The 11,786-nt window shown below is 44.7% G+C and overlaps 1 protein-coding gene across 1 annotated transcript in view; it reads left to right on the top strand.

The window, feature by feature from the left end:
• The first annotated feature begins 4,008 nt into the window (after positions 1-4,008).
• The window catches only part of PLEKHH1 (pleckstrin homology, MyTH4 and FERM domain containing H1), a 42,214-nt gene continuing 34,436 nt past the window's right edge, over positions 4,009-11,786 (top strand). The window contains exon 1 of the mRNA XM_007449011.1: positions 4,009-4,149. Within this exon, the coding sequence (XP_007449073.1) occupies positions 4,024-4,149 (126 nt within the window). The 5' untranslated portion in view covers positions 4,009-4,023. The remainder of the gene's footprint in view (positions 4,150-11,786) is intronic.

Here is an 11,786-nt window from a genome sequence, read left to right as displayed (position 1 = left end):
CGGAAGAGCTTCTGGGCCTTGGCTTGGCAGCAGGCACCTTGCTCCAGATCCATTCAGAAACCTTTTAGCTCTCTTCACATGCCAAGACAAGCCTAACAAGAGTGCCATCTCCCTTGCCAGCATCCCCAAGTCAGGGAGAGGATTAAGCAGAGCACTTGATGGGTTCAAAACCTTGATGTCTTGAGGATGCTGGATTGGGGAATGTGCTCCCTACAGACTAGGTATAATCTCAGGTGTCACAGAGAGGCAGAGACCAATGACATATCTTATTTCCAAAGTCCCTGGGGATTTTGATAATTTGGGTTTCCGCTCTCCCAGTGGAATCTGAGCTGCAGTTTTGACAATCAATAAGAGGGAATTAACATTCACCAAACTTTTTTTTAACAACACAAAAGGATTGAGTTTCCCCTGCCCTTTGGTTTTATTGGGTGCTTTTACTGCTAATTCTTAGCCCAGGGCTAGGTTGCAAGACTCCAAGGTCCTACCTTCGGATCTGCCACTTTTTTTTTTTTTTTAATTATGCAGGGAAAGTAAAATCCCCTTAAAGGACAAAAAAACCAAACTTGAAGCCTCCGGGCCTTCTGTGGAGGCCCCACAAGGTTCTGTTGTGTCTTTTCAGCTGTGATCTTAGCTCAGAGAAGGTCATGTTTTGTTTTCATCTTTTGTCTTCCTGCCCGTTCCAGTTGGTCCCAGTCTTTTGAGGTGGGGATTGCTGGGAGGTCACAATGTCGGATTGTTTGGGATGACAGTTCCGGGACAGCAGGGCTGACTGAGGTCATGTGTCCAGTGTTCTGAGCAGCCCAGAACCGAAAGACTCCATCACCTGACCCGTCAGTTGTTTAATTGTTGGGCCTTTCTCTACGGGTCTACTGACCCTGTTTTTTAAACAAAAAGGACACATGATAAATGTCTGTGCTTATGGAGGTTAAAGTGTCAGAATCTTTGAGACCAGGGTACCCTGGGAAATCTGGGGTATAGGTTCGCCTTAGTGCCAAGGATCCTGAGAGACCCTATAAAATATTTCATTCTTAACAGTCCACCCAACTCATTGTGAAATCAACATTGTCTGCAGTTTTTGGATGGGTAAGGAGCACAGTAGCTAAAAACAGGCATTTTTGGAATGAGAATCCCAGCCCTACTACTTACCAGTTACAGAACTCTCTGTTCCTCTGTGTCCTCACCTGAGAGTATGGACTAGTGCCCACTCCTTGTCTCGTGGGTTCTCCTGAAAATTAAAGAGGCCACACGTGCCTGGCATATAGTAAGGACTCAATAAATAATAGCTGTTTGTTGCGTATAATGGGAGAATGATATTGTAAAAGTCAGATGTGGGGTGAGAAGCAATATTGGTGGTTAACCTGTCAAGGACAGGCTCACTGATGCTCCAGGGTAATTTCAGTGACATACAGGAGGTGGCTGGGTTTTCTGAAGCCATGTGGCTCCTGAAGAAGGGAAAGGTGTTTTTTTTAAAATGACAATTTTTTTAACCTTTCTTTTTCTTTATTTAAGTATAGTTGATTTACAGTGTTGTGCTGATTTCTTCTGTACAGCAAAGTATACGTACATATACATTCTTTTTTTTTACATTCTTTTCCATTATGGCTTATCCCAGGATATTGGATACAGTTCCCTGTGCTATACAGGAGGACCTTGTTGTTTATCCATTCTAAATGTAATAGTTTGCATCTACTAACTCCAAACTCCCAGTCCATCCCTCCCTCCCTCCCTCCCCCCTGGCAACCACAAGTCTGTTCTCTAATGACAAATTTTTATTATGGGAAATTCTAGCCATATACTCAAGTAGAGAGACCAGTACACACATCACCCAGCTTCAAAACTTATCAACATCTTCACAAATCTTCCTGCATGTGTCTCCCTCCACTCCAGCTCCTCGCCTCCTGTGGTGAAGTGTTTTAAAGCAAACCGGAGGCATTACATCATTTCACCTGTAAGCCATATGTATCTTTAACAGATGACATTAAAAAATACTATCAAGACTCTCTGCTTCTGCTGCAGGGGGCACGGGTTTGATCCCTGGTCGGGAAACTAAGATCCCACATGCTGCACGGAGCAGCCAAAAAAATAAAAATTAAAAAAATTAGAAATAATAGGACTTCCCTGGTGGCACAGTGGTTGAGAATCTGCCTGCCAATGCCAGGGACACGGGTTCGAGCCCCGGTCCGGGAAGATCCCACATGCTGCGGAGCAACTAGGCCCGTGCGTCACAACTACAGAGCCTGCGCTTCTGAAGCCTGTGCTCCGCAACGAGAGGCCGCGACAGTGAGAGGCCCGCGCACCGCGATGAAGAGTGGCCCCCGCTCGCCGCAACTAGAGAAAGCCCTCGCACAGAAACGAAGACCCAGCACAGCCAAAAATAAATACATAAATTAATTTAAAAAATAAATACATAAATAAACAATAGGGACTTCCCTGGCGGTCCAGTGGTTAAGACTCCATGCTCCCAATGCAGGGGGCATGGGTTCGATCCCTGGTCAGGGAACTAAGATTCTGTATGCCCCATGGTGTGGCCAAAAAAAATGTTTTTAATAAATAAATTTTTTTAAAATTATAAATAAATAAAAATAAAAAATATATTATCAATCTAGAAAACTAACAATTATTCTTTAAAATCACCTGATAGTAGGGAGACCGTATGTCATGGTTTGAGACAGACCAAATTTACGCTTGTTGCCAAACATAATTATTAATAGCACCCTGGAAGGGGGATTTAAAAAGTCCTGGTGGTGGATGTGTCTTCTGGCCCTTCTCTGCTTTGTGCCCCCTCTGCGCCTGTGCCTCCCCTTCTCATACACACTCACATCCTTCATTTTCTCATCCCCGACCCAGGTTTTTTTTCTCTAAAATATTTTCAGGAGACACATCTGGGTAAATTCCCCTGCCTGGAAGTATTATAGGTGTCTCCTTGGCTTGTTCTGAATTTGTCTAAAGTGTTTTCTAAAGACTTGTGGTTTTCTCCAGAGGCTACAGCAAAATATCTACCAATTTTCTGATTTGCATTTTATAACTTAAAGGAAAGAGTGAGAATCTGTTCCAAAACAGGATGATTTGATGACAATATATGAAATCCCAGCTAAATAGAAAGTTGTCAAGGAAATTTGAAGCATTACATTTTTGTTCCATTTTTTCCTATCTGAAATCTGTGTAGTTGTAAAGAATCAGTACTCACCTGGGAACCAGGGCTCCGCCTCCAGTTAGCCACGTGATCATGGATGAATCTGTTACCCACTTTAAGCCTTCCCTAAACACCCTCCCCCCAGCATAGTCCACTCCATTTCTCTGCTTCCATTTATCTTCATATTGATTAGCAATTGCGACTACATTGTAATTTTGCAATTAGACTTTACTAAGAGTTCTTCCAAAAGACAAGGGGACCTCTCTCATTTCCCTTTCCATCTCCAGTGCCTAGAACAGTGTCTGGCACATAGATGTTTGTTGAATGAATAAATTTTTTTTTTTTTTTTTGCGGTCCTCGGGCCTCTCACTGTTGTGGCCTCTCCCGTTGCGGAGCACAGGCTCCGGACGCGCAGGCTCAGCGGCCGTGGCTCACGGGCCCAGCCGCTCCGCGGCATGTGGGGTCTTCCCAGACCGGGGCACGAACCCGCGTCCCCTGCATCGGCAGGCGGACGCTCAACCACTGCGCCACCAGGGAAGCCCAGAATGAATAAATTTTTGTTAAATGGATAGTTGAATGAAAAACAAATGAGCCCTACTTTTCACTTCTGTAACAATGAGACTAGGTTCTCCTTGCGGTTTCTTGGGTTTTGTGATTTCCTGAGGTTGCGCAGCTACCTTCTGATGGAATGGGACATGCTGAGCTCAGAGAGCTGGCCATGGGACAGAGGGAGAGCCAGGCTCACTTACCTTCCCCCGCCCTGTTTCCTCTGTCCTTTGGTCTCCTCCTCCTTTCCGCAGAGAACTCTTCCTCACACACTTACTTATCTTTTCCCCTCTCTGTGTGCTGGCCCTCAGGGCTCCCTGGAATCTCCAGAAGTTGCTTCCATCATGGCAGAACTCAAGGTGGAGACCCGGACCAGTGTGGACTGGCAGAAGCGCTGCCTGGCCCTGGAAAGCCAGCTATTCCGGTTCCGCCTGCAGGCCAGCAAGATAAGGGAGCTGTTGGCCGACAAGGTGAGTCCTGGAGAGCAGGCAGCCTCTAATGTCTCTGCAGAGGTCACTGTCAGAGAGGGAGAGTTGGGGAAAGCCAGCTTTCTTTTTCTTTTTTTTCTGAGCGGTTTGATTGATTGGTTGATAGATTGAAATATATTTGACATATAACATTGTGTAATTCAAGGCGTACATGTTAATTCGACCCATTTATATATTTAATATGATTGCCATTGTAGCAGTAATTAGAACGTCTATCATATTCCGTAATTATCATTTCTTTTTAGTGGTTGGAATAATTAAGTTCCAGTCTCTTAGCAAGTTTGATGATTATAGTACAATATTGTTGTCTGTATTCACTGTACTGTGCATTAGATCTCCAGGGCTTATTTATTCTCTGTTGCAGGATGGTGAACTTTTGATAAGGTGCTTTCCATTCTTGTAAAATGAAACCCAAGGTAGTTTGTTTTTTCAAAGACCAAATTCTAAGCAGTTGACTAATCTGTCATCTTGCATCCTTTCCTGCTCTGCTTCTTTATATGACACACCAAAGAAATGGTACAGATCTTCACGGTCGTGCATCATCTCTTGAGTCACGTGTATCTACAGTGGAGGTTCTATTATTCCCCTAACATTTCTTCCTCAATGTGGGGAAGGACGATATTTTAGGAGAGAAGAATGGATATCCCCACCCTGCTGCTCACCCTCTATTAAGATTATGAGCTGTGGAAGGCAGGCTGGTTTCTGGTGACAATGATACAGACTTTGGAGCCAGACGTGTCTGGCTCTGCCACTTCCTAGCTACATGACAGTGGGCAAGTCCCTTCACTTCTCAGACAGGGACACACATGTCTACTTTTCGGAATTATTTTGAGAATTGTATCGGATGACATATGTAAACGTTCTGGCATAGAATCGGTTTTAAATGGGAACAGTTATTATCTTTACAGGTTTGGGTGGGCTGGCCTGGGAAACTGACCATTATTCATGTTTCCATGGGAAGATATATTCTAAACGGCTGTTTTCAGAGGCATTTTGGAGCATAACCCATCTAGAAAGTGGCAACCTACACTAAAATATATATATCTTAATTGAATCAACCATTCTGTCTATCGTTTTGTCTACAGTAGCCATCTGCTAGTAAACCCTTCTTTCCTAGTACAAAAGTAAAATTCAGTCCACCTCTAAGTAATGCCAAAGTCTTGATGAATAAAGCCTGCATAAATGACCTGTTTTCTTGACAACCCCACAACCCGGAGTCCAAGAAGACCAGTCATTGACATCACCTCTGCCCTTCCACTGCTGAGGGGAGTGGCCCTAGACTAGCTTGGACTAGAATTCATGAACCTTGGGTGTGCTGGCATTGCTGTCTCCTAGTTCAGGCTTTGCAGACTGGAGACCGGCAGGGTTCCTTTGGGTGTGGTTCAGGTACTGCTAGTAGAATTCAGCCACCTCGGGGAAAGGGAAATAAACCTTAGGCATTGGTGTGGTGCTGGGTCCCCCTGTGCCAGAAAGCTAGAGTGCTGGTTAACCATGTATGTTCCTGGGCCCCACCCCAGTCCTCCTGATGCAAGTCTCGTGCTGCTAGTTATCTGTATGTTTCAGAAGCGCCCAGAAGTTGGTCTTGTACACTATCAAATTTGAGAACTTTGTCTTGTGTATGGAATTGGAGGTGTGCAAGGGAAGGAAGGGATAAGAAGGGATTGATTCAGACAGCTGGTCTAAAGCACATCTCAGAGCCAGGAGACTTCTGTTTCTAGTAATAACCTAAACATGACCACCATGAGACACCTACTCATACTAGATTAAATATTTAAAATATCCTTCTAAGTGCAGAGCTGTGTACTAAAACAATGAGAGGAATCCTCAGGGGGCACAATGAAGAGGAAAAACCAGCGTGGAGCTCAACACTGGCAGCTGAGTTGGGACGGGTGAGTGTGACCTCCCTTTAGTAACCCAACCATCAAGGTTGAGTTTTAACATCTCTGGAAACAGAGATGAGGTCTGGCCAGTTGGAGGCTGGAGCTGAAACTGAAACTTCCAGGTAAAGTCAGGACTATCAAAGGAGTTTACACGAAATAAAAAGGTGCACAAGGAGAAGAAAATCACCCACCAGCACAGGGAGACGACAGAACAGCTTCTCATACTTAGCCAAGGCTCTGGGCAGCAAAAAGAAAAATAAAGAAAATGAAAATTGTTCCCCGAGAGCCTGATGACGTTAGTGGTTTAACATGAGAATTTATACTATCTGTGTGGATTAGGAACCTGAAGTTCTGGGCCAGTGATAACCCCAGAGACCTTGTAGAAGCAGACACAGAACCTCTTCTGGAGGAACAAGACCTCAGCCCTGATTACACAAGATCCCCACAGGAATCCTTAAAGTCCTTAGTGAAGATGAATATATGATCCACGATGACTAAATACTTGGGAGAATAACCCACAGTGAGTGAGAGTCCACGTATGCAACAAACAACTGGACTCGATCACCACAAGAATTTCTAATAATAGAACCGTTGGCAACACACTAAATCAATGCGTTCAGAACTATTGAAAGGAATTCCCTGGTGATCCAGCGGTTAGGACTCTGTGCTTTCACTGCCAAGGGCCTGGGTTCAATCCCTGTCGGGGAACTAAGATCCTGCAAGCTGCATGGTATGCCCCACCCCACCAAAAAAAACTATTGAAGACATAATAAAGTAATTGAAAATATAAGACAAGAACAAGACACCATCCAAAAAGATGAGAAAAAGAACCAAACAGAACTGCCAGAAATGAAAAATGTTTGCAATGAAATTAAATGTTCAGTGGATAGATTAATGTCAGATTAGGCACCACGTGAGACAGACTTCACGAACAGAAAGACAGACCTGAGGGCAGCATAGAGAGATGAAGACACAGGCTGAGATGTGGTTGCCAGAATGACAGGATCCTTATGGAGATTCCAGAAGTGGAGAAGAAAGTGAAAGAGAGGCATGATTCAAAGAGATAATGACTTTAAAGTTTCCAAACTTGGTGAAAGACTTAAAGCCTCAGATTCAGGAAGCAGGATAAGACCAAGCAGTATATATGTTTAAAAAATCCATTCCTTTTCATGTAACATTCCAGACATAAGCAATCTAGCTCTGGGGGGAGGTCTGCTACATGTTTGAAGGTGGTTCACCCACATGTCCACATTCCAACTCCTTCCCTTTGATAGCACGGGCCAAAGGTTGCCTTCATTCCTTCTACTCACATCCCATTGGCCACTTATTCATGTGGTTATACCAGGCTGCCGGAAAGATTGGAAAGTGTCGTCTTTATTCTGGATAATGATATGCTCTGTTAAAAGTCAGAGTTCGTATGAAAGAGCAGTGGAGAACAGAACGTGGGGAACAAATAGCAGTCTTTAAGTCTAGATTTTAAGTCTAGAATAATAGAGATAACAAATAGAAATAGAGCATATAACTTTCAAATCAGGAGAGCAGCTGCTGGAAATGGAATAAAGTCTATTAAATCCAGGTGAGGAAGAGAGAAAGGAGTATAGAAAAAAAGCAGTAAATACAAAGCACAAAATGCAATGGTAGCAATAAATCCAAACACAACATTTTAAACCAACTATACTTAAATTAAAAAAAAAAAAGAAAGAATCTAAATATATTGGTCATAAATAAACCTATACAAGAATGTCCTTTGCAGCAATGATGCATGAAAAATTGGAAATACTCTAAATGTCTATCAACGGGGGATGGATAACCATGTTGAGTGTATTTGTACGATGGAATAGTGCATTGCAGTTAAAAGTGAGTCAAGTAAAGAAAGCTACATGTATAAAGTCAATAAATCTCAAAAACCAACATTGACCAAAAAAGATCAGAAGGATATGTATATAGAACAATACAGTTTATATAAAGTTTTAAAACCTGCACAAAACTGTACTCTCTGTTGTTTAGGGGTGTATACAAATGAGGCAAAAATGTAAACACAGCCAAACATAGGGTAAGTACACTTGGAAGGAGAGGGGTAACATTGGAGAGAGGTACACTGGAGGCTTCACATGTCTGTTGTGGTCCATTTCTTAGGAACAGCAGGAGAGATGACGAAAATTAAGATTTGACCAAGATGAATGGTGGCTACATGTTTTAAAAACAATGTTCTCTGCATGTTTCCGTTGGCCTGAAACATTTCATGATAGAAAAATGTCTTTGGATGCCTTCCTCCTCTCTTCCCCGGGGCCTCAAACACATTCTAAACAAACACCTTCTTCCTCCACAGCCCCTTGGGTCTGGGTAGGTTGAATTTCTATAGCATCGGCCCTTTCTTCTCTTCCAGACTGTGTTTGCTCACCATCAAAGTAACCAGAATGCCCTCCCATAACAATGTTGGGGGCTCAGAGCATGACTTGGGTAAAGAAAGGAGAAGTGTATAGACACAGGGCAGAAGAGCCTGGCGGTGTGGGAGGGGAGAGAAAGAAATCTTGACTAGGGATCATGGGCTGGGAGACTTAAGTAGGGAAGAGGGCTGGGACATTAGCCCGACACTGGACCTCTTGGCAGGAAACCTTAAGGCCGTAAACACCATGTTGCTCAATGTGAGGGCTGTGCCTGTCACCTGCTGTCATCCCCAAACCAGTAGGCCAGGCTCAACAATTCATTAGAGGTTTTCCCCAATACGTCAAGGTAACTTTCAGGTCACAGGAAGAGATGACCCAGGTTTCTCAGGAGAGCTCCTGCCAGGGCCGGGCCCTGGTCCCCATCTCTGTTGCTGCTCCCAGAACTTACTAGTTAGTCATCATCAGTACCCACCTGCACCCAGGTGAGCCAGGTCAGCTGGGTCCCTCTGGCCAGCCCCCTCCCTCGCCTGTCCCCTCCACCTCTGCCGTTCCGCACAGCCCGCCCGGCCGCCCATGGAGATTGCATTGCCTGGATGATGGATGGCCACTCACTCGCTGCAGGCGGTCGTATAGGGCAGGCCAAGCCTGTGTGTTTCCCAGGGGCCCGGCCCTGCCTGGGATCAGATACTGCGCGCTGGCCACTAAGGCCTGGAAGCAAGCCCTCCTCCATCCCCACTGCACAGTCTGCTCGTACCTGACTCCCTCTCACAGAATTGCCATTCGAGACAGGATAATCCCTCACCTAAGGGTGAGAGAGGGCAGGAAGGGCAAGGAGAGGAGGCAGCCCTAGACCTTGCTTCCGCTGGGACACCTGTCACGGTCTGACGTGCCCTTGCCCGGGCCGCCCATTCCGAAGCCAGGTGAGCTGTGGGTCACTTTCCATCCAGCACAGAAGTTGAGGGAATGGCTCATGTCTTAGAGTTCACATCTTGTCTGCTCCTGGGAACCGTTTCCCCAGCGCTCTTCTTGGTTGAAGAAGTCACAGAGGTAGGCAGATCAATCTAAACACTGATGCTGTTCTACAGGCTGGATATTAAAAGTCCCTTGGACTTTGTTCATTCTTGCTAAACTTGTGCCTCAGTTTTCCCATCAGAAAAGTGGGAGTATACTGTCTATCCTCAAAAGAGCTTTGTATCATGATGAATACATGGCATCAATATTAGGACTAAAACAAGTTAAAATTTTTTGATTTATTTACTCCCTCTCTGCTTCCAAAAGGGGTTTGAGTGGATCTATTAAAGAGAAGACATTACGTAATAAAACATCCGTCATTTTTGAGCTTGAATATTTTTCACTGAGGCACCTCTTCCCGAAGCCTGTTCTGGTGGGACCGTGTGCACTTCCTCTTTTTCTAGAATCCCTTACTAGTTTCTCCAACCAATGTTTTGAAATACAGTAACTCAGTTTTATATACCAAAAATTTGTACTTCAGGACTTTTTTTTGAGTGTATAAATGGTTCAGTTCAGTCCCTTAAACAAAGGAACAATGACTATTGCTTCTCCCCGCTCTGACCACGGATTATACAGAGGCAGTGATTCAGTTTAGACACCAGCTTCACAACGTGCTGATAGAACACAAGGCCCAGAAAAACATATCCTTAAATACCTCAGAATTTGTGAAAAGGCCAGGTACTATAAAAGGAGAATACTAGGGCTGTCATGACTAGTTGGAAATAAAATCTGCATAAAGTCATCACAGAATCAGCCTTAGAAGATCTCCTTGCTGATGGATCCGATTTGCTTTGGGAGTAGATGCCTCCTAGAACTTTTATTCACTGTGTATGAGTGCATACGTGCGTGTGTGTCGAGAAATTTTTTTACTCTCCTAACCCCCATCCACTATAGTATTTCTCAGGAACCATAGCCTTGCTAGAGCTTTGTACTCCTATAAAGCCATTCGAGAAGAATCCTGTGCCTATAGGGGCTCTGCCCTGGGATGCTTGCTTTGTGTTCAGCGGCCAATCTAATGTTTTTCAGAGTGTGGTCTGTAGACCACCTGCATCAGGATCACCTGGGATATTCTTTTCAAGCACATTCCTGGGTCCATGCCTCAGACCTGCTAAATAAAAACCTCTGTAGTCAAGGCCCAGGAATCTGTAACAAGCTCCATGTGAATCCTTATGCCCCTGAGGGTGTGAAATCTACTGCCACGAACTCTTGCCCTGGCCATGTCCCTGGGCTCATTCACCTGTCCTTCTAGTGGACGCCTTGAGCCCTTTGAGCCTCAGAGGGGCTTCTGGGTAGGGGGGTGGGGAGCAGTGGGCCCACAGACAAGACTTGGAGTCCTTTCTTTCCTGCCTCTTCTGCACTCAGACAGCAGGGCGGCCCCCCGGTTTTATCTTGGGAATGAGCATATGATTTCAATTGAACAAAAGATTTGATACTAAAAAAACAAAAAGTTGAGAATCATTGTCTTTGATTACAACAGAGTTAGAACCATTTAACAGCTAAAACTGTGGGTTGCAGTCTCAAAGGCTTGCAGGTAACTAAACTTACATGAGTGAGGATTCAGGACAGTGTGCTTGCCACAGCTTGAGGAGGAAGCCAGGTATTGCCATGAGAAAAGGTAATCCTAGTGTGTCCAGATCTCCTGAGTTTTCAGGAGAAGCTGGAAATCGGGGATTGCATGTGGAATCTGGGTTTTTACGGGACATGAGTGAGATTTGGATGTGAGGGGCACGGTGGCTAAGAGTATAATAGACTCCGGAGCCAGTCCTCCTGAGTTTGAATCCCGGCTCCGCCTCCTAGCTGTGTGACGTTAGGCAAGTTACCTAACCCCTCTGTGTCAGTTTCCTTATCTGTACAACAGGGATAATAATAGGACCTGCCTTCTAGGATTGGGTTGAAGATCAAATGAGTTGATACACCTAAAGTGCTTTAACCAGTGCTGGACACATAGCAAGTGGCCTTGTTTAGTTATATCTGTGTCGCCTCAATGCCCGCAGCACTGTAGGTCTTACGTGATGCTCTGTAGGCTAATAGTTGGCAACCTCTGACTTAAAGCCATTCTTTCTGTAGATGGATCATAAGTAGGATGGCCAGGTAATTTATCATCCAAACCGGGACACTTTGGAGAGAGAAAAGAAGGCTCTATTACTAATTATTCTGGATGACAGGTGACCACTGGACTGTCCCAGGCAAGCTGACCCTGATCATAAGTGCCATCTTTGTATATGAAAATCCAGCAAGTGGCTTATAGCTGCGAACTGCTCAGTAAGTGCCAAGTTGTGCACGTGAGCTTGACATGAGGCATCTCCTTTGATCTTCACAGCAGTCCTAGGAGGTGGATACT

The sequence above is a fragment of the Lipotes vexillifer genome, unplaced genomic scaffold, assembly GCF_000442215.2.
Source record: "Lipotes vexillifer unplaced genomic scaffold, Lipotes_vexillifer_v1.1 scaffold629, whole genome shotgun sequence".
Classification (NCBI taxonomy): Eukaryota; Metazoa; Chordata; class Mammalia; order Artiodactyla; family Lipotidae; genus Lipotes; species Lipotes vexillifer.
Note: the sequence above shows the minus strand (reverse complement) of the source record. Positions and strands in the feature narration are given on the sequence as shown.